Source organism: Xenopus laevis, chromosome 5L (genome assembly GCF_017654675.1).
Source record: "Xenopus laevis strain J_2021 chromosome 5L, Xenopus_laevis_v10.1, whole genome shotgun sequence".
NCBI lineage: Eukaryota > Metazoa > Chordata > Amphibia > Anura > Pipidae > Xenopus > Xenopus laevis.
In genome coordinates this window covers 13,031,407-13,053,887 of record NC_054379.1, presented here as the reverse complement: position 1 = coordinate 13,053,887, position 22,481 = coordinate 13,031,407, and the positions used below count along the sequence as shown (strand labels likewise).

The following is a 22,481-nucleotide window of genomic DNA, read 5'->3' as shown; positions in this document are numbered from 1 at the left end:
ACATTAAATAAACCCAATAATTAATTATATCTTAGTTGGGATCAAGTACAAGCTGCTGTTTTATTATTATATCAATATAAAAAAAAAAAAGTCTTACATTGAAAATGTCCAAGAAAATTTGCCAAGATGCATTTGGAATCTTGTAAATTTAAAGTCAGGGTTTTCTTACAGTCATAGCAAGTGGTACAGGTATGGGACCTGTTATTCAGAATGCTAGGGACCTGGGGTTTTCCAGACCTTTCTTTAATTTGCATCTCCATACCTCAAGTCTACTGGAAAATCTTGCAAACAGTATATAAACCCAATAGAATTGTTTTGGGATCAAGTACAAGCTACTGTTTTATTATTACAGAGAAAAAGGAAATCATTTTTAGAAATTTGGATAAAATGGAGTCTATGGGAGACGGGTTTTCCATAACTCTGAGCTTTGGGGATAACAGGTTTCCAGATAATGTATTCTATACCTGTACAACCATTTGTAGCTACTTCTTTAGCTAGGCTTTAGTTCTCCTTTAAAAGTTCAATAAAACACTTTGGTCATAGATTATACTGCCAGGTTATTGTACCTCCTACTCCTCTCTTTTTAATATACTAATGTAGTTTCCATGTTGATTGAAAAAAGTTGAGAACACAACATACAAGTTTTATCACTGCCAAAGTTTTAAAATATAAAGCACATCCTTTGGTAATTCTAAACCAAAATCAAAGTTAAACTACATAAAGCAAAAACAATTGGAAAACCTAAAACAACTTATAGATTAGTTGAACCTTACATATAGCGGTATAATAGCTGTTAAATACATTCCGAAATTAACTGAAGTATTGTTCTTACAAATAGAATTACTTCTGCCATATCCTCCTTCATAGAAGGTCTTAAATTTGGTTTGATTATTTCCAGTATTAAGGGTCAGGGCACATGCTCAGATTTGCGGAGATTAGTTGCCCGGCGACAAATCTCCTCTTCTTCGGGGCGACTAATCTCCCCGAACTGCCTCCCCGCCGGCTAAAATGAGGCAACTCGTGAGGCAACTTCAGTAAACGAATCTCGCCGAGCGGGGAGGCTGTTCGGGGAGATTAGTTGCCCCGAAGAAGAGGAGATTTGTCGCTGGGCGACTAATCTCCCCAAATCTGAGCATGTGCCCTGACCCTTAATACTGAAAATAATCAAACCAAATTTAAGAGCTTCTGTGAAGGAGGATATGGCAGAAGTAATTCTATTTGTAAGAACAACACTTTAGTTAATTTTGGAATGTATTTAACAGCGATTATTATACCGCTATATGTAAGGTTCAACTAATATATAAATTGTTTTAGGTTTTCCAATTGCTTTTGCTTTATGTAGTTTAGCTTTGATTTTGGTTTAGAATTACCAAAGGATGTGCTTTATATTTTAAAACTTTGTCAGTGATAAAACTTGTATGTTGTGTTCTCAACTTTTTTCAATCAACATGGAAACTACATTAGTATATTAAAAAGAGAGGAGTAGGAGGTACAATAACCTGGCAGTATAATCTATGACCAATGTGTTTTATTGAACTTTTAAAGGAGAACTAAAGCCTAGCTAAAGAAGTAGCTACAAATGGTTGTACAGGTATAGAATACATTATCTGGAAACTTGTTATCCCCAAAGCTCAGAGTTACGGAAAACCTGTTCTCCCCAAATCTGCCTGTGTGCCCTGACACTTAAATTTATTAGGAGTCTGAACATTTTTGGCCACTCCGACTCCAGAAACCCAAAATTGCTTCAGACACCACGACTCCGACTCAAACTCCACAGCTCCGGTGAGCACAACTTTCAACATTATAACTAATGAGACCCAATAAAAAGGCCCTGCCATATAGATCAGAACCATGCAGCCAAGGAACATGGAAGTGAGTATTCCCAAGCAAAACAAGGCTTGAAGTCAAAGATGCCAAATCAGACATCCACCAGTTTTTGACATAAATGAAACACTTTAAGCCAAACATCTGTAATAAAGCAACAGCCTTAGGTTAATAAAGAAAACAACACCACAGATTGGGAATGATGCTCGGGAGCAAGACATAATAATAGCTGTAACAAAAGACAAAACAATCAAACCCAATAAGCACCGGGTGCTTATTGGACTAGGTACTAGGTATGGACATTATAATGTATTTATTTATATATTATTTATTTATAAGTTATATCAAATAAATAAGGCAGTGAAACCCTAAATTAGTAGCCTCTTCTACAATAATACATTACATATACACATATAAAAAATATAGAGATATAGAAGTGAAAGAACAATATTTGGCCATAATCCAACACATTTATGCTTTTATGCCCAGACACTTTTAATCTGTCCAAAACCATTTCCAAAATTACCTTTTGGGATCCCCTATTTATGATGGAGATCTCCGTTCCAGGCAATTTTAATTACAGGTATGGGATCCATTATCCAGAAAGCTCAGAATTCCCAAAAGGCCATCTCCCATATGGGTAAATTTACTAAGCGGTGAAAATTCTCCAGCGACGGCTTCGTAGCCATCGCAACACTTCGTCAGGTGAAAATTTATCAGACAACGCTAATTTACTAAAATGCAAATTTACATGCAGGGCACAGAGCGCTGACAAATTTTTGATATCGTCGTTACTTCAGCAATCAAAGCGAAGATGCGCTAGCGTTCAATTATGCCTAGCGCAACTTCGTTACAGGGAAATGATAAAGCTGAATGGACGTATATGTTGCAGCAAATACATTACATTACACAAGCCCAGGGAACCTTAATAAAGACATTAGAGTTAATATAATGCCCTACACATGAGCTCACTGTATAGTTTATGTTCCATATGTTAGAGAATGTAGGGGGGAACCCTGTTACTCGGAAAAAAAAGCACTTTTGCAGGCTATAACTCTGAAAAAAGGAAAAGATGGCAGCATTTTTCGGGACTTAGAAACTGTTTCCACTAAAACTGAGGAAGATCTATCCACTCCAATGAACTTAGCCTGGTCTGAGCTGGTGAAGGCAAGTCTGGCGAAAGAGGTAACGTTCAGTAAAATCTGCATCTTAGTGAATTTGCGGAGTAAAATGAGTGCTAGCGTCTGTCTCTTACGCTAGCAAAGTTACGCCTGCGCCCGTTAGTAAATCGAAGAAGTGCCTGAAAGCGATAATGCTGGTGAATCGTCGCCAGTGTTCACTCTTTAGTAAATCTGCCCCATAGACTCCATTTTATCCAAATAATCCCAATATTTTAAAAATAATTTCCTTTTTCTGTGTAATAATAAAACAGTAGCTTGTACTTGATGACAACTTATATATAATTAATCTTTATTGGAAGCAAAACCAGCCCTTTTGAGTTTATTTAATGTTTACATGATTTTCTAGTAGACTTAAGGTATGAAGATCCAAGATATGGAAAGATCCGTTACCCAGAAAACCCCAGGTTCCGAGCATTCTGGATAACATATCCCATTCCTGTACCACCTAAAAGATATGATATCACTAGCTTGAATATTAGAAGTTGGTAATGAATCCCAAAACCTGAAAGAGCTGGGCTGTGGCAGCCAGAAGTTTAAGCCCAGTTGTTAAACGTGTAGCCGACCCTACCAAGGAGGCTTCTGCAGAGTGTTCTGACTCTCATCTATGGGATGGAAATAAAACCTAAATGTTACACAAATACTAGGGTACACACTTGACAAACAAAACTCATTCTTACCCAGTCGAACCATTCCTTCAGCAGCGGCTGTTGGTTGGGCAGCGTTTGCTTGGGCCCCTCCTTCACAGGGACGTGGCGCAGTTATACCATCAGGGGAGGGTGATGCTTCACAGGTAAACTTACGTCTAGGAATAGCTGCGATAGAACGAGTGGATTATACAAACAGCATGCAACCATTTTAAAGGGCATGTGTAACTCAAAATTATAATCTAGCCAGAGCTGCCTGTAGGGTAGGGTCATTCTTGATGAAAACACACTGAGCGGCTGCCGCAGGGTCTGCACTTCTGTGCTGGTGACGTGCAAGTCTATATATCAAAAGTCGAATTTTAGAGCTATGTGAGCTTTTTTATACCTCAAATGAACTCACAACTCAAATGGTTTCTAATTTAAGAATACACTTAAAAAAAAAAAAAAAAAACATCACACAGGCTATTAACATCTTCAAATGGTTAAAGGGACCTCTGTCAATGACTCCTACATGACCTTGACAGGTTTCAGATTGTGTATTTTTTCAGATTCAAGCTATTTCCAGGGTCAGGGTCTTATAAATTTCAAAAGATTTGAATTTTTTAAATATTTTGAAAACTGGAAAAATATGTTTTTTTTTCTAACCAGAAAAAAAAAATCGTCATTTGACTCAAATATAATCTCGAAAACTCAAATTTTTACGGGCAAAACAAAGTAATTTGTTAGTACTTTGTCTTTTAATGAAAGAGAGGGCAAACCCTATTTTCAATACAAAACCATTTTTCGGCTCAGGTCAAACACAGATGTATATTGCAATTGAAAAGCATATAACGGGGTTGTTCACTTTCCAATACATTTTTCATTTCAGTCGGTTGCAGACAGTTCACCAAAAATAAAAACTTTTCCCAATTACTTTCTATTTTCTATGTATGACCGTTTTTCTAATATTGAAGTGTAAAGTGTCATTTTTCACCTTCTAAAGCAGCTCTGGGAGGGGGTCGCCGACCCTCTAAACTGTTCTAAATTGATACATTTAGTTGATACATTTCTTATCTTTGTCCCTGCTGAGCAGAATCCTTGAGTTCAATAAAGGCTGCTGTTAGAATTGATACAATAGTTGCTGATACTCCAGAGATGTGGCTGAGAAATGTTGCAAAATTTTAACTAAATTGTAAAAAACGAATTGTTGCAAAATTGTAACATTCAGAGTCTGTGCCTGCATTGCTGAGCTGCCAGACTCAAACTCCAGAAACAGGCACAGAGACTTTAAACTTAGATTTTGGAAAAAACTGTAAAAAAATAAAAAATGGAAAGCAGTTGAAAAGGGTATTTATTTCTGGAGAACAATCTGAAAACAACTCAACTGAATAAGTGTTTGAAAGGTGAACAACACCCTTAAAGGAGAATTCAACCCTTTGTGTCTCGTTCCTGCGCTTCAGCGATTTTCGGCAGTTGTTGCAGACAACTTGCAAATTGCTCCAACTGCACATGCGCCGACATGTCGATCTCCCACTCAGCTTGCCGAAGACGCGGAAGATGGCTGCGTGGAACTCCAATGCCAGATTCTGCGTCGAGGGGTAAGTATAAAGTAGGGGGCATTTCCCGAGGGGCAGTTAGGCTGGGGGGGAGGAGGGAGGGGGGGTCTACGTGGGGTGGGGAGTATGTTTTTTTTTCTTAAAGGAACTGTAACACAATTGTTTTACATTCAAAATATCACTTCTAAATACTTTTATTAGAAAACATTTTGTAAAGAAAATTCAATAGTGTAAGTATTTTTTAAGAAATTCAACTTTACTGATGATTTATCGAGCTCAGGATGCAGATCTCACCCAAGTCTCACAGCACTCTTCCGGTTAGCTCCCCCATATTCCCTATGCTGGAGCACACATCTCTCCTTCCTACAGGCACGCAGACTTGGGACATTGGAAAGGAGAAAAACTCCATCCCCCATCCCTCTCCCTTCACTATTGAAGTCCATAAATCACACAGAAGCACTACTCCGAAGACGCTGAAGAATGCAGCATATTAAAGCGTTCCTAGCTGTTGTAAGCTCATTTAAAAATTTCAGCTGTCAATTAAATATTGCCTGCACCTCCTCTATGCCTTGAGCAGACAACTACTTTCACTTTCCATTCAGCACTTACTAGATGTCACTGCTCTCCTCACATTCTCCTGTTCTCTTAACTATTTAATTGTGTAGCCAGTACATGGGGATGGACATCAGGTCCCCCATTCTGGTGCACAAACAAGATTCTGAGATGATACAAGGCTTGTCTTAATAACAATGTCCACAAAATGGCTCCTGTCTGCTTGTTATAATTATGAATTCCCAGACTGAAGAAAACAAGATTTAAATAATTTTTACAGTGTTATTAAAGGGATACGGTCATGGGAAAAAAAAATTTCAAAATGAATCAGTTAACAGTGCTGCTCCAGCAGGAATCCATTTCTCAAAAGAGCAAACAGATTTTTTTATAGTCAATTTTGAAATCTGACATGGGGCTAGACATATTGTCAATTTCCCACCTGCACTTTAGGAGCAAAATGCTTTCTGGCAGGCTGCTGTTTTTCCTTCTCAATGTAACTGAACGTGTCTCAGTGAGACATGGGTTTTTACTATTGAGTGCTGTTCTTAGATCTACCAGGCAGCTGTTATCTTGTGTTAGGGAGCTGTTATCTGGTTACCTTCCCATTGTTCTTTTGTTTGGCTGCTGGGGGGGAAAGGGAGGGGGGTGATATCACTCCAACTTGCAGTACAGCAGTAAAGTGTGATTGAAATTTATCAGAGCACAAGTCACATGACTTGGGGCAGCTGGGAAATTGACAATATGTCTAGCCCCATGTCAGATTCAAAATTGAATATAAAAAAATCTGTTTGCTCTTTTGACAAATGGATTTCAGTGCAGAATTCTGCTGGAGCAGCACTATTAACTGATTCATTTTGGAAAAAAAATTTTTTTCCCATGACAGTATCCCTTTAAAGTTACATTTTCTCGACTAATGTGATAAAATAGGATTTTGATTATTTTTTTTGGTTGACGGGTCCCCTTTAAAATGAAAAAAAATGTGTTACTTTTCCTTCAAAGGGTTGAATTCTCCTTTAAGGCAAAGAACAGGCCATCACACAGGAATACACCCCTACCTTGACAGTGACTGATATTGGATGAGAATAGTTACCTGGTGGAGGTAAGTAGCCATGAAAAAGGACACTTCCACATGAAGAACGTTCCAGCTCCTCGCATAACAGCAATCTCTTTACTAGGAACGAAATGACAACAAAAATAAGCAACAATGGCTGACAGAATCACAGCTGCAAGGATCACGTTCTAATCCCGTTGGCGGCACCGTGGAGGGACATCACAGAACTGCTAATGCAGCCGCAGTCTAAAACTGCACCATAATGCAACATCCCTGGCCATTTGTTTGGACTCCTGGCCCCATGTTGGACCGGCAGCAGTACTCACGAGTATAGACCCTTTGTACCATGCAAGGATCAGAAATAATGGGGCACTCAGAAGAAGGAAACAAGAATATCAACTGTGTTTGATAAAACACATTCCATTTCTATTTCATGCAAAATGATTTTTTAGTAAATTACCTAAGGGAGTAATTCCATAAAATTCTGCTTCGTGTCGGAGAACATTCAGGCTTACACCCCTGAAAAAGAAAACATGTTAAGAATGTTTAAACCCACAATATACCTTACTTTTAACCCAGTCCTTTAATTACCCAGGATAAAAAAAGTGCTTTATTTTTAAATCAATGTTTTCTTTAAAAGTGTATCATGACGTTTAAAGGGGTTGTTCACCTTTCAAAACTTTTTTCAGTTCAGTTGTTTTCAGACAGATCACCAGAAATAAAGTCTATTTCCAATTACTTTCTATTTTCTATGTGTGACCGTTTTTCTGATATCGAAGTGTAAAGTGTCATTTTTCACCTTCTAAAGCAGCTCTGGGAGGGGGGTCGCCGACCCTGTAAACTGTTCTAAATTGATACATTTAGTTGATACATTTCTTATCTTTGTCCCTGCTAAACAGAATCGATTCTCTGAGTTTCATTACAGGCAGCTGTTAGAATTGATACAATAGTTGCTGATACTCCAGAGATGCTGCTGAGAAATGGATCAACTAAATGTTGCAAACAGTTTAGAATCTGCACCTGAATTACTGAGCTGTTAGACTGAAAAAAAACAGACAGGGACATTTAATGTTAAAATTTGATTTTGAAAAAAAAACGGGAAAAATTAAAAGATGGAAAGTAATTGAAAAAAATTGTTATTTCTGGTGAACAATCTGAAAACAACTGAACTGAAAAAGTGTTTGGAAGGTGAACAACCCCTTTAACAAGCTGGTCAGGCTCACTTTCTGTCAGTCTGTGACTGCACTAAACTATTGGGTTTATTTAATGTTTTAATGAATATGATGATAAGATATAGAAATCCAAATTACGGAAAGATTCCTAGTGACATTGATAGATATATATATATATATATATATATATATATATATATACACACACACATATACACACAACGATTCCAAGCTGGTGCACACAAATCACTGGGTGCCGGTTAAAGAAATCCAATCCCATATACTCACATATACTCAAATTCGGACGAACCCCCGAATCCTTCGCAAAAGATTAGAATACCGAATCCAAATCTGTATCCTAATTTGCCTATGCAAATTAGGAGTGGGAAACGGAAACCCATTTTTTTACTTTCTTGTTTAGTGACAAAAAGTCACATGGTTTCCATCCCTGACCCTAATTTGCATATGCTAATTAGGAATCTTGGTGCAAAATCCAAATCCTGGCCGAATCCTGGATTCGGTGCATCCATTATATATAGAGAGTACTGGTCACACTATCATTTTTTGATATACATTGCTTTTGACCTTGCACCATCTTTTTTAAACTTCTGTATAAGAGTGCGGGCAGGTAATGAACTGGTTTATAAAAAAAATAAACAAAACACCACCGTAGAAATCTTCACTCATGGGACTTATGAATCCAAAAGGTGATTTATCTGAGAACAAACCAAACGTTGCGACTAGATCTTCAGCCTTTAGGCTTAGGTTTGTTCTCAGATAAATCACCTTTTGGATTCATAAGTCCCGTGAGTGAAGATTTCTACGGTGGTGTTTGTTTTTGTAAATAAGCTTATGGACTGCACCCAGGCAAGCTGTGTCGAATATATATATCTATATATCTATATACAGGCCATTCTAACAGTGGCAGAGAATAAACTGTTTAAAGGGCATGTAAAGGCAAAAAAATAAAATCCCATCTTTACTTTCTTTAATGAAAAAGAAACCTATCTGTAATATACTTTAATTTAAAAAATGTGTACTGTTTTTATAAGAAACCTGACTGTATACAGTGAAATTCTCCCTTCATTTACTGCTGTGGATAGGAATTGTCAGACAGTCCCTAACTGCTCTGCAGGGAAACAATCATACTTATGAACAGCAGGGGGAGCCCCCGCCTTACTTCCCAGCCATGCAGAACTCAAGCAGCTTTGTTTGTTTCCTTGTAGAGCAGTCGGGGACTGTGTAGAGATTTGTATTGGATTTTATTTTTGCCTTTACATCCCCTTTACCCTCTCCAGCTGCAGGGACAAAGATCATGGAGCCAGATTTAAACAGATAAACTGGGATTCTATTTGGAGGATTATTTTGCTGCAGCCACTGGTTCTTCAGAGTTGGAGAAAGTTTGTATTAAACAATACAAAAACTATAAAATCCACATTAGATTACATGACAACACAGGACCCAGTGCAGTCTGTATATTCTGATTATTAATCAGTCTTGCTGTATCGGCTTATTATTTGACTTGTGCTGTTTTGATAATTTAGGATGATCCCTAAGCAGCAGCCCAGACCACACTGAGCATGTGCACAGTCTTGGTCTTGCAAAGATGTTTAACAGTTACAAGATGACAGCCCCCCTGTGGCCAACTGTGAAAGCATAAATAATTTGTTTGATTAGGCTTGTGGTCCAGTAAATTCATGTTTATGTTTAGTTTACAAAATACAGCATTTCTTGCCTTATTCTATGTTAGACTTTACTTCCCCTTTAAGTGCAATAAAATAAAATGTACATACCTCAAATCAAGTTCCTTTGTACGAAGAAAATTTAAAATTGGTACAAAAGCCGTCGGGTCCCTATCAATAAATATCTGCAAGATAAAAGATGTCCCGTTACTGGAAAATTAAAGGACAAGTTACAGCGAATTTGCATGAATTTAAAATTAATACTTGTACTCCTCTGCATACGCACGTCACTCAGGGCAGCATAGAATATCCCTGGGACATTGGAAGAGATGGACAGGGTTCAAAGCTGGTGCACTTTTCAGCAAATAGGCAACTGATTCTATTCACTAACAGACTGACACCCCACTCAGTGAATCTGACTTGACTTGTCCTTTGATTAACATCCATAATGGAGAAAAAGAAACATCCCCATTTGTTGCGTGTGAAATTTCCTCAAAGAGTTTCACTATGCGTTTACTTAATAAATTTTAATAGTAGGGATGCACCGAATCCAGGATTCGGTTCGGGATTCGCTCTTTTTCAGCAGGATTCGGAATCGGCTGAATCCTTCTGCCCGGCCAAACCAAATCCTAATTTGCATATGCAAATTAGGGAAGGGGAGGGAAATTGCGTGACTTTTTGTCACAAAACAAGGAATTAAAAAATGTTTTCCCCTTCCCACCCGTAATTTGCATATGCAAATTTGGATTCGATTCGGTATTCGCCGAATCTTTCACTACGGTGCATCCCTAGTTAATATAGCTCATAATAAATGTTAAAAAAATGCACTTAAAATTAAGGGGGTTCTTTATTAAAATCCGAATGTTAAAATGTCGAAAAAAACATTTTTTTTTCACAAGAAAATTCGAAAATCTTGACATTTATTATATCCTGATGCTGCAAAAAGCCTGAATCCGAAATTTCAGACCTGTCGAGGTCCTATATAAGTCAATGGGAGAGGCACCTATCTCAATTTGAAGTTTCGTGGTCTGCATTGGGTTAAACCCAAAAATCCGACTTTTTCAGGGTTTTTGGCAAAAATTCAAGCAATTCGGGAAAAAAGCCCAGTTTTCGCTTGATTTTATTAAGTTTTCCCGTGATCTGATTAAATCGAGTTTTAATTAATTAATAAATAAGCTAAAATCGGGCATGGGAGTTTGGTGGCGTTTTTTTTAAATAAAAAAATAGGAGATAAATTCGAATTTTAGTAAATAACCCCCTAAGATGGGGTAATATTTTCTAAATATTATGAGATGCCCTACAAAGCCTTTTTCAGTTTTTTCGATGGATGTGAGATATTTGCATTTTTAGACTGCCAATACCAGTCTTTTGGCTCAACTGAGAGTCATCAAGGGTTAACTGAATCCAGGAAGTGCATAGAAAGAGTCAGGGAGCATCACCGACAGCCTCATTTTAGCAGTCTAAAACTGCAAGTATCTCAGAAACCTCTTAAAACCAAAATAATATGTAAACTCTTCAAATTAATTTTTAGGGAGGGTTTAGATCCCCTTTAAGTTATATGGGTGTTATCACCATAAGCAGATGAAAAACACTGAATACCACAGAAACAAACTTTCCTTGCTTTGGGGTCAGCAAGGTGGATTCTAAAAGCTAAAATAATGTCACCTTGGAAAAAGTGTTTTGCTTTACTAAAGCTATTGCAGCAGAGGCACTCGGGTGACGACTTCCATTTCCTTTCTGGCAAAGGAACAGAAGTCGGGCCTTGCTTTATGGCAGAAGTAAACTCGGGATCAGAACCTCTGTCCTCACGGGAAAAAGCAGGGTCACTTAGCCTTTATCTGACATACTCATTAACATTTTATGCTCTTACCCGGCGCCATTTGTGGGTTTAACAATGACTTAACAGTAAAAGTAACAGAGAGAGAGAGAAGTTTTTTTGTGAAGCAAAGGAAACTAATAGATTAACATTTAATTCCCTGTAAATACCGTATATACTCGTGTATAAGCCGACCCGTGTATAAGCCGAGGTACCTAATTTACCTAAGAAAACTGGAAAAATGTATTGACTCGTGTATAAGCCTAGGGGCCCCATGTCAGATTTCAAAATGTGAATGTGACCCAGCCGCAACAATTGGGGGACACTGGGCAGGTACCTGTTACTGTCTGTGACTGACTGTGTCGCCGACCGGATTTCATGTTTGCTTCCCTCTGCCCACCCCTATTTCATGTTTGCTTCCCTCTGCCACTTCCCCCCCCATCTGTCGCTCTCCCCACCCTGGCTGCTCTTCCCTCTGTCCTTCCCTCTGTCACCTCTGCTCTTCCCTCTGTCCTTCCCTCTGTCACCTCTGCTCTTCCCTCTGTCCTTCCCTCTGTCACCTCTGCCCCAGCCGGACTGCCTGTGACTGCCTGTGTCGCCGCCCGGAGCAGGTCCAGGAGCTCCGGGCGGCGCGTCCTTCCCTGCCGGCGTTCGCTTTCAAAATGGCCATGGGCGCCGCCATTTTGAAAGCGAACGCCGGCAGGGAAGGACGCGCCGCCCGGAGCTCCTGGACCTGCTCCGGGCGGCGACACAGGCAGTCACAGGCAGTCCGGCTGGGGCAGAGGTGACAGAGGGAAGGACAGAGGGAAGAGCAGAGGTATGACCCGCGTATAAGCCGAGTTTGAGTTTTTCAGCACATTTTGGGTGCTGAAAAACTCGGCTTATACGCGAGTATATACGGTATGTGAAATCTAAAGCAGTGCTTGCCAAGCTTTTCCAGCTCATGTCTCACTTGAATGTCCCTCAAGACTCCCCTTAGCTCATGAAATTAGTACAGAAAAAGGTTAATAGAGAATCAGTCAGTCAAAAATAAACAGGACAGCAAACACCCTAAACTTCACCCTAAATGACCTCCAAGTTGGGCTGTTAGGTGTATGAAGGGAAGTAAATAGCCATTCTCTTAAATTCTCACCCTGACTAGACTTAAGTGTGAATCCCCCTGCCAAAGCTCCCACGGGAAAACCTCCGAGCCCCTTCTGCCAAAGCTCTGAGCCGCCCCGGCAAAGCTCCAAGCCCCCCTGGCAAAGCTCTGAGACCCCCGACAAAGGCCAGAGACCCCCCTCCCAAAGCTCTGAGCCCTCCCCCTGCCAAAGCTCCGAGACCCCCCTGCCAAAGCTCCGAGACCCTCCCTGCCAAGGCTCCGAGACCCCCCCGGCAAAGCTACAAGCCCCCAAGCAAAGCTGTGAGTCCCCCGGGAAAACCTCCGAGGCCCTCCTGCCAAAGCTCTGAGCCCCCCTGCCAAAGCTCAGAGTCTCCTGTCAAAGCTCTGAGCCCCCTCTGCCAAAGCACCGAGCCCCCCCTTTGCCAAAGCTTTGAGCCGCCCCTGCCAAATCTCCGAACCCCCCAGGGGACAGCCCAACAGTTTGGGAATTACAGGTATGGGAGCAGTTATCCAGAATTCTGCATATAATGGAGTCTACAGGAGACAGCCTTCCCGTAATTCAGAGCTTTCTGCACATCGGGGTTTCACATAACCCTACTGCTTTAATTTTAAAGACAATTAGCTCTTCATACATGGGAGATCCAGAGGTGACAGGCAGTTGCCAATCACTTTAGTAGCCGGCAGTTGAGAAGTCTACCATGTACCAGTGGAGCAAATACTATAGGAGCCTACAAGGTTTCATATAAAATATTGTATAATAAACTGAGAAAATCATAATGATAGATGTAAAATGCATCATCTTATACTGGGTGTGGCATATATACCATCCTTTATACACTGGAGAGATAAGCATGTTACAAATTGGGAATAATAAATAATAATAACAATAAATAACAATAATAATAATACTACTAAATAATAATAATAATAACATGGACTCACGGCTCCAGTTTCATCGCGAAGAGTTGAAATTCTTCCACTTAGCAGACTGCAAAAAGATAAACTTTTGTAAATATTCCTCCTGTTTTTGTTTTCTTAATTTTTTTTTTTTTTGTTATGGCCCCTGGAGAGTGCTGTCAGGAATGGTCGGGGCCAAAGGTAACAATAAACAGCACAAGCCCTTTTGATAGAATCTGTGTTAAATGTTTAAAAAAAACCTGGAAATTTATGCAAAAATATCACCCAGGAACATTTTATTTACATTTTTTGATAAAAAGGTGGTTCACCTTTAAGTTAACTTTTAGCCGTTTATAAGCAACTTGTCAATTGGTCTTCATTATTATTTTTTTTTTAATAGTTTTTTTAATTACTTGCCTTCCTATTCGGACTCTTCCCAGGTTTAGAATGGGGTTCACTGACCCCATTTAAAAACAAATTATTTATTGCTACTTTTTATTACTCATCTCTCTATTCAGGCCTTTCCTTTTCATATTCCAGTCTCTTATTCAAATCAGTGCATGGTTGCTAGGGGAATTTGGGCCCTAGCAATGAGATTGCTGCAATCGCAACCCGGAGAGCTGCTGAATAAAAAGATAAATAACTCAAAAACTACAAATAATAAAAAATGAAAAACAATTGCAAATTGTCTCAGAATATCCCTCTCTACATCATACGAACAGTTAACAACCCCTTTAAGGGGGACCTATCACCCTAAGAAATAATTCCAAATTCTTTATAATCATGTTAGTTGAGCAAAATAAGCTTTGCTTACGCTATATTTATTATATAAATTTGGTTTCCTTCAGTCTTAGAATTAAGACATGCAGGCAGGAGCCATTTTTTTGGACACTGTTATTAAATTTTTTATCACCCAAAAATCTTTGTAATTCCTATGCACAGTGCCCTTCATAATTGTGCAGTGATCTGTAGGAAGTGCAGAATTGAAAGTGAAAGTAATTGCCTGCCCCGCCTCTATGCCTCAGGCATAGAGGCGGGGCATATATTTGATTGACAGCTCAAATATTTAAATACCTTTATAACAGGTATGGATGTTTTAATGAAAAAAAGAATTTGTGTTTTATGTTTAATTTGCAAAGGACTTTCATTGTGCAGCTTTTTATGTGTAGGTGACAGGTCCACTTTAATCCTATGGAAGAATGATGAAAGCAATGATACTACATTGGCCCAGTGATCTGCAAGTCACATTGCATCAGTCCCTACAGTGTGAAATGGGTTCATTACTTTGGCACCACACACTGTGAGAAGTAGAGTGGTCTCACGGGGCCACACATGGGGTACCATAAACTGCCAACTTGACCCCTCCAGACCAGGATAGAATACGTGGCAACACACGTGACGTTATGACGTTGCGTTTTTAAAAAAGTACAGCCAAGCTTAAATACGCACAAAATGAAGCCCTACTGAAAATAACGGAATACGCATTATAGCAATTCCCACGGAGTTCTTGCGAGCCAACATCCGCTACAAGTCGCCAGTATTTACGGTTTTTAGCAGAAACGCCAAGGGAACACCATATTATTGAACTCTATGGGATCCTCAGGTTTGGAAATACACTTTGCTGAAATACGCTGCGTATTTTCACCATATAGACCAAACTCACGCGAGATGGATTTCGCATATACCGTATATACTCGAGTATAAGCCGATCCTAGTATAAGCCGAGGTACCTAATTTTACCTACGAAAACTGGGAAAACTTATTGACTCTAGTATAAGCCTAGACACAACTACAGCCCTGTCTCCCAGCAGCGCACCTTCCGCCAAAGAGACTCCCCCAGCGATCGACCGGACTTCTTTGCAAAGTTGATGGTGACAGAGAATTGTGCAGAGAGTGCTGTGTGTCATAAAACCATCACTGATCTTTTGTATAACCAACAGATGGCGCTGTGTGATATTGCCATCACTGTTAATCCTTTATTCAGCCAACAGATGGCGCTGTGTGATATTGCAGTTACTGTTATTCTTTGATATAACCAACAGATGGCGCTATGTGATATTGCAGTCACTGTTATTCTTTGATACAACCAACAGATGGTGCTGTGTGATATTGCAGTTACTGTTATTCTTTGATATAACCAACAGATGGCGCTGTGTGATATTGCAGTCACTGTTATTCTTTGATACAACCAACAGATGGCGCTGTGTGATATTGCAGTCACTGTTATTCTTTGATACAACCAACAGATGGCGCTGTGTGATATTGCAGTCACTGTTATTCTTTGATATAACCAACAGATGGCGCTGTGTGATATTGCAGTCACTGTTATTCTTTGATACAACCAACAGATGGCGCTGTGTGATATTGCAGTTACTGTTATTCTTTGATATAACCAACAGAGGGCGCACTGTCATTCTTTCATAAAACCAACAGAGGGCATTGTGGGATATTGCAGTCTCTCCCCAAGTGAACTGTTGGTAAAGGAATGATTAAAAGTGACTGCAATCTCGGCTACTGCCCGCTGACCCGAGTATAAGCCGAGGTAGACTTTTTCAGCACATTTTGGATGCTGAAAAACTCGGCTTATACTCGAGTATATACGGTACGTATTTCTGGCGTTGTATGCCGGTGACGTAATGACGTTGCGTATTAGCAAGCAGTATGGCTACATTCCGCGTGTAAGGGTCAGGGCACACAGGCAGATTCGGGGAGATTAGACGCCCGGCGACAAATCTCCTCTTCTTCGGGGCAACTAATCTCCCCAAACTGCCTTCCTGCCGACTAAAATGTAAATCGCCGGCGGGATGGCACTCGGAGTGATTTTTTTTCTAAAGTCGCCCGAACTTTCCTTGTGACGCAACTTCGGGCGACTACAGAAAACAAAATGCTCCAAGTGCCGTCCCGCCGGCGATTTACATTTTAGTCGACGGGACGGCAGTTCGGGGGGAGATTAGTCGCCTGAACAAGAGGAGATTTGTCTCCCCGAATCTGCCTGCGTGGCATGAGTTTTCCACTTGGCTTTTTTTTTTTCGCAAAACTTTACTAAAATTCTTCTGAGTGGAATTGTCGGGAACGAGAAAAAACAGAAATGCATGTTGGGAAAAGAAAACTACAGACTGAAAAATGCATATTATCATGCATGTGGGCTTCATCTGCATATTTACGCTTGACTGCGCGTTTTTAAAAACGCAACGTAAAAACTCCACGTGTGACCTTGCCCTAAGTAAAACCACTGTGTATATATAAACACGACCGTACTGTATATTTGAACACGAGCGTACTGTATATAAACACACATTGAGCTGGTTAATAACTCACCTAGAAAAGAAGGAATCCGGAATCCAGGTTAAGGTTTGCCTCGATGTGCTGAATCTGAGATGAGACAAAGCAGGAGTCACGTGAGTTAAGAGTCATTTTGTACTAGGTGCTCATTCAAGTCATGGCATTGCCCTCTCTCAGAATAAATTGGCCAAAAAAGATCCTTTTCTGACATTAGACCAAAGAGCTGACTCCAAGTGGGGCCCATTAAGCGAGTCTCATATGGTCAGGACAGTTAATTAGATCTCTTGCCAATTTGGTGGAACATCGCACAGACTCATCATTCATGGCGAGGTCACGGCTGCACCTGGGCCCCAACTGGCTAAAGCAGGGGGACATGGCAGGGAATGGGGGGTTAATTATAAATGACTGGAGCATGAATGAGAAGATTTAGCTGCCTGGCCGCAGCTGCAGGAAGGAATTTAACCTTTTGTATGTGTTTTGGTTATGTGATTGGTAGGCAAACAATTCAATTCAGATGCTCCATTATAAATAAGAAATGCAGTTCTACTCAATCCTCTATAATTTGGACCTTCATACCTTAAGTCTACTAGAAAATCATGTAAACATGAAATAAACCCAATAGGCTGGTTTTGCCTCCAATAAGGATTAATTATATCTTAGTTGGGATCAAGTACAAGCTACTGTTTTATTATTACAGAGAAAAAGGAAACCATTTTTATCAATTCCGATTATATGGATAAAATGGAGTTTATGGGAGACGTTATGTAATGTCCATATATCCTGAGTGTCTGTGTCAGTGTAATGTCCATATATCCTGAGTGTCTGTGTCAGTGTAATGTCCATATATCCTGAGTGTCTGTCAGTGTAATGTCCATATATCCTGAGTGTCTGTCAGTGTAATGTCCATATATCCTGAGTGTCTGTCAGTGTAATGTCCATATATCCTGAGTGTCTGTCAGTGTAATGTCCATATATCCTGAGTGTCTGTCAGTGCAATGTCCATATATCCTGAGTGTCTGTCAGTGTAATGTCCATATATCCTGAGTGTCTGTGTAATGTCCATATATCCTGAGTGTCTGTGTCAGTGTAATGTCCATATATCCTGAGTGTCTGTGTAATGTCCATATATCCTGAGTGTCTGTGTAATGTCCATATATCCTGAGTGTCTGTGTCAGTGTAATGTCCATATATCCTGAGTGTCTGTGTAATGTCCATATATCCTGAGTGTCTGTCTGTGTAATGTCCATATATCCTGAGTGTCTGTGTCAGTGTAATGTCCATATATCCTGAGTGTCTGTGTAATGTCCATATATCCTGAGTGTCTGTGTCAGTGTAATGTCCATATATCCTGAGTGTTTGTGTCTGTGTAATGTCCATATATCCTGAGTGTCTGTGTCTGTGTAATGTCCATATATCCTGAGTGTCTGTGTAATGTCCATATATCCTGAGTGTCTGTCAGTGTAATGTCCATATATCCTGAGTGTCTGTGTCAGTGTAATGCCCATATATCCTGAGTGTCTGTGTCAGTGTAATGTCCATATATCCTGAGTGTCTGTCAGTGTAATGTCCATATATCCTGAGTGTCTGTCAGTGTAATGTCCATATATCCTGAGTGTCAGTGTAATGTCCATATATCCTGAGTGTCTGTGTCAGTGTAATGTCTATATATCCTGAGTGTCTGTGTCAGTTTAATGTCCATATATCCTGAGTGTCTGTGTCAGTGTAATGTCCATATATCCTGAGTGTCTGTGTCAGTGTAATGTCCATATATCCTGAGTGTCTGTCAGTGTAATGTCCATATATCCTGAGTGTCTGTGTCAGTGTAATGTCCATATATCCTGAGTGTCTGTCAGTGTAATGTCCATATATCCTGAGTGTCTGTCAGTGTAATGTCCATATATCCTGAGTGTCAGTGTAATGTCCATATATCCTGAGTGTCTGTGTCAGTGTAATGTCCATATATCCTGAGTGTCTGTGTCAGTTTAATGTCCATATATCCTGAGTGTCTGTGTCAGTGTAATGTCCATATATCCTGAGTGTCTGTGTCAGTGTAATGTCCATATATCCTGAGTGTCTGTCAGTGTAATGTCCATATATCCTGAGTGTCTGTCAGTGTAATGTCCATATATCCTGAGTGTCTGTGTCAGTTTAATGTCCATATATCCTGAGTGTCTGTCAGTGTAATGTCCATATATCCTGAGTGTCTGTGTCAGTGTAATGTCCATATATCCCGAGTGTCTGTCAGTGTAATGTCCATATATCCTGAGTGTCTGTGTCAGTGTAATGTCCATATATTCTGAGTGTCTGTGTCAGTGTAATGTCCATATATCCTGAGTGTCTGTGTCACTGTAATGTCCATATATCCTGAGTGTCAGTGTAATGTCCATATATCCTGAGTGTCTGTGTCAGTGTAATGTCCATATATCCCGAGTGTCTGTCAGTGTAATGTCCATATATCCCGAGTGTCTGTCAGTGTAATGTCCATATATCCTGAGTGTCTGTGTCAGTGTAATGTCCATATATCCTGAGTGTCTGTCAGTGTAATGTCCATATATCCTGAGTGTCAGTGTAATGTCCATATATCCTGAGTGTCTGTCAGTGTAATGTCCATATATCCTGAGTGTCTGTCAGTGTAATGTCCATATATCCTGAGTGTCTGTGTCAGTGTAATGTCCATATATCCTGAGTGTCTGTGTCAGTGTAATGTCCATATATCCTGAGTGTCTGTGTCAGTGTAATGTCCATATATCCTGAGTGTCTGTGTCAGTGTAATGTCCATATATCCTGAGTGTCTGTGTCAGTGTAATGTCCATATATCCTGAGTGTCTGTCAGTGTAATGTCCATATATCCTGAGTGTCTGTCAGTGTAATGTCCATATATCCTGAGTGTCTGTCAGTGTAATGTCCATATATCCTGAGTGTCTGTTTAATGTCCATATATCCTGAGTGTCTGTCAGTGTAATGTCCATATATCCTGAGTGTCTGTGTCAGTGTAATGTCCATATATCCCGAGTGTCTGTCAGTGTAATGTCCATATATCCCGAGTGTCTGTCAGTGTAATGTCCATATATCCTGAGTGTCTGTCAGTGTAATGTCCATATATCCTGAGTGTCTGTGTCAGTGTAATGTCCATATATCCCGAGTGTCTGTCAGTGTAATGTCCATATATCCTGAGTGTCTGTCAGTGTAATGTCCATATATCCTGAGTGTCTGTGTCAGTGTAATGTCCATATATCCTGAGTGTCTGTGTCAGTGTAATGTCCATATATCCCGAGTGTCTGTCAGTGTAATGTCCATATATCCTGAGTGTCTGTCAGTGTAATGTCCATATATCCTGAGTGTCTGTGTCAGTGTAATGTCCATATATCCTGAGTGTCTGTCAGTGTAATGTCCATATATCCTGAGTGTCTGTTTCAGTGTAATTAATGTCCATATATCCTGAGTGTCTGTCAGTGTAATGTCCATATATCCTGAGTGTCTGTGTCAGTGTAATGTCCATATATCCTGAGTGTCTGTCAGTGTAATGTCCATATATCCTGAGTGTCTGTTTCAGTGTAATTAATGTCCATATATCCCGAGTGTCTGTCAGTGTAATGTCCATATATCCTGAGTGTCTGTCAGTGTAATGTCCATATATCCTGAGTGTCTTTGTCAGTGTAATGTCCATATATCCTGAGTGTCTGTCAGTGTAATGTCCATATATCCTGAGTGTCTGTTTCAGTGTAATTAATGTCCATATATCCTGAGTGTCTGTCAGTGTAATGTCCATATATCCTGAGTGTCTGTGTCAGTGTAATGTCCATATATCCTGAGTGTCTGTCAGTGTAATGTCCATATATCCTGAGTGTCTGTTTCAGTGTAATTAATGTCCATATATCCCGAGTGTCTGTCAGTGTAATGTCCATATATCCTGAGTGTCTGTCAGTGTAATGTCCATATATCCTGAGTGTCTTTGTCAGTGTAATGTCCATATATCCTGAGTGTCTGTCAGTGTAATGTCCATATATCCTGAGTGTCTGTCAGTGTAATGTCCATATATCCTGAGTGTCTGTCAGTGTAATGTCCATATATCCTGAGTGTCTGTGTCAGTGTAATGTCCATATATCCTGAGTGTCTGTCAGTGTAATGTCCATATATCCTGAGTGTCTGTCAGTGTAATGTCCATATATCCTGAGTGTCTGTCAGTGTAATGTCCATATATCCCGAGTGTCTGTGTCAGTGTAATGTCCATATATCCTGAGTGTCTGTGTCAGTGTAATGTCCATATATCCTGAGTGTCTGTGTCAGTGTAATGTCCATATATCCTGAGTGTCTGTGTCAGTGTAATGTCCATATATCCTGAGTGTCTGTGTCAGTGTAATGTCCATATATCCTGAGTGTCTGTGTCAGTGTAATGTCCATATATCCTGAGTGTCTGTGTCAGTGTAATGTCCATATATCCTGAGTGTCTGTCAGTGTAATGTCCATATATCCTGAGTGTCTGTGTCAGTGTAATGTCCATATATCCTGAGTGTCTGTGTAATGTCCATATATCCTGAGTGTCTGTCAGTGTAATGTCCATATATCCTGAGTGTCTTTGTCAGTGTAATGTCCATATATCCTGAGTGTCTGTCAGTGTAATGTCCATATATCCTGAGTGTCTGTCAGTGTAATGTCCATATATCCTGAGTGTCTGTCAGTGTAATGTCCATATATCCCGAGTGTCTGTGTCAGTGTAATGTCCATATATCCTGAGTGTCTGTCAGTGTAATGTCCATATATCCTGAGTGTCTGTGTAATGTCCATATATCCTGAGTGTCTGTGTAATGTCCATATATCCTGAGTGTCTGTGTCAGTGTAATGTCCATATATCCTGAGTGTCTGTGTCAGTGTAATGTCCATATATCCTGAGTGTCTGTGTCAGTGTAATGTCCATATATCCTGAGTGTCTGTGTCAGTGTAATGTCCATATATCCTGAGTGTCTGTGTCAGTGTAATGTCCATATATCCTGAGTGTCTGTGTCAGTGTAATGTCCATATATCCTGAGTGTCTGTGTAATGTCCATATATCCTGAGTGTCTGTCAGTGTAATGTCCATATATCCTGAGTGTCTGTGTAATGTCCATATATCCTGAGTGTCTGTGTCAGTGTAATGTCCATATATCCTGAGTGTCTGTGTCAGTTTAATGTCCATATATCCTGAGTGTCTGTGTCAGTGTAATGTCCATATATCCTGAGTGTCTGTGTCAGTGTAATGTCCATATATCCTGAGTGTCTGTCAGTGTAATGTCCATATATCCTGAGTGTCTGTCAGTGTAATGTCCATATATCCTGAGTGTCTGTGTCAGTTTAATGTCCATATATCCTGAGTGTCTGTCAGTGTAATGTCCATATATCCTGAGTGTCTGTGTCAGTGTAATGTCCATATATCCCGAGTGTCTGTCAGTGTAATGTCCATATATCCTGAGTGTCTGTGTCAGTGTAATGTCCATATATTCTGAGTGTCTGTGTCAGTGTAATGTCCATATATCCTGAGTGTCTGTGTCACTGTAATGTCCATATATCCTGAGTGTCAGTGTAATGTCCATATATCCTGAGTGTCTGTGTCAGTGTAATGTCCATATATCCCGAGTGTCTGTCAGTGTAATGTCCATATATCCCGAGTGTCTGTCAGTGTAATGTCCATATATCCTGAGTGTCTGTGTCAGTGTAATGTCCATATATCCTGAGTGTCTGTCAGTGTAATGTCCATATATCCTGAGTG

At 40.0% G+C, this 22,481-nt stretch overlaps 1 protein-coding gene across 1 annotated transcript in view; it reads right to left on the bottom strand.

The window, feature by feature from the left end:
- kctd3.L (potassium channel tetramerization domain containing 3 L homeolog) overlaps positions 1-22,481 on the bottom strand; it is a 51,902-nt gene that overhangs the window by 25,945 nt on the left and 3,476 nt on the right. Inside the window, 6 exon segments of the mRNA NM_001093957.1 lie at positions 3,683-3,817; positions 6,827-6,907; positions 7,248-7,306; positions 9,753-9,826; positions 13,502-13,547; positions 16,775-16,828. Coding sequence (NP_001087426.1) covers positions 3,683-3,817; positions 6,827-6,907; positions 7,248-7,306; positions 9,753-9,826; positions 13,502-13,547; positions 16,775-16,828 — 449 coding nt within the window.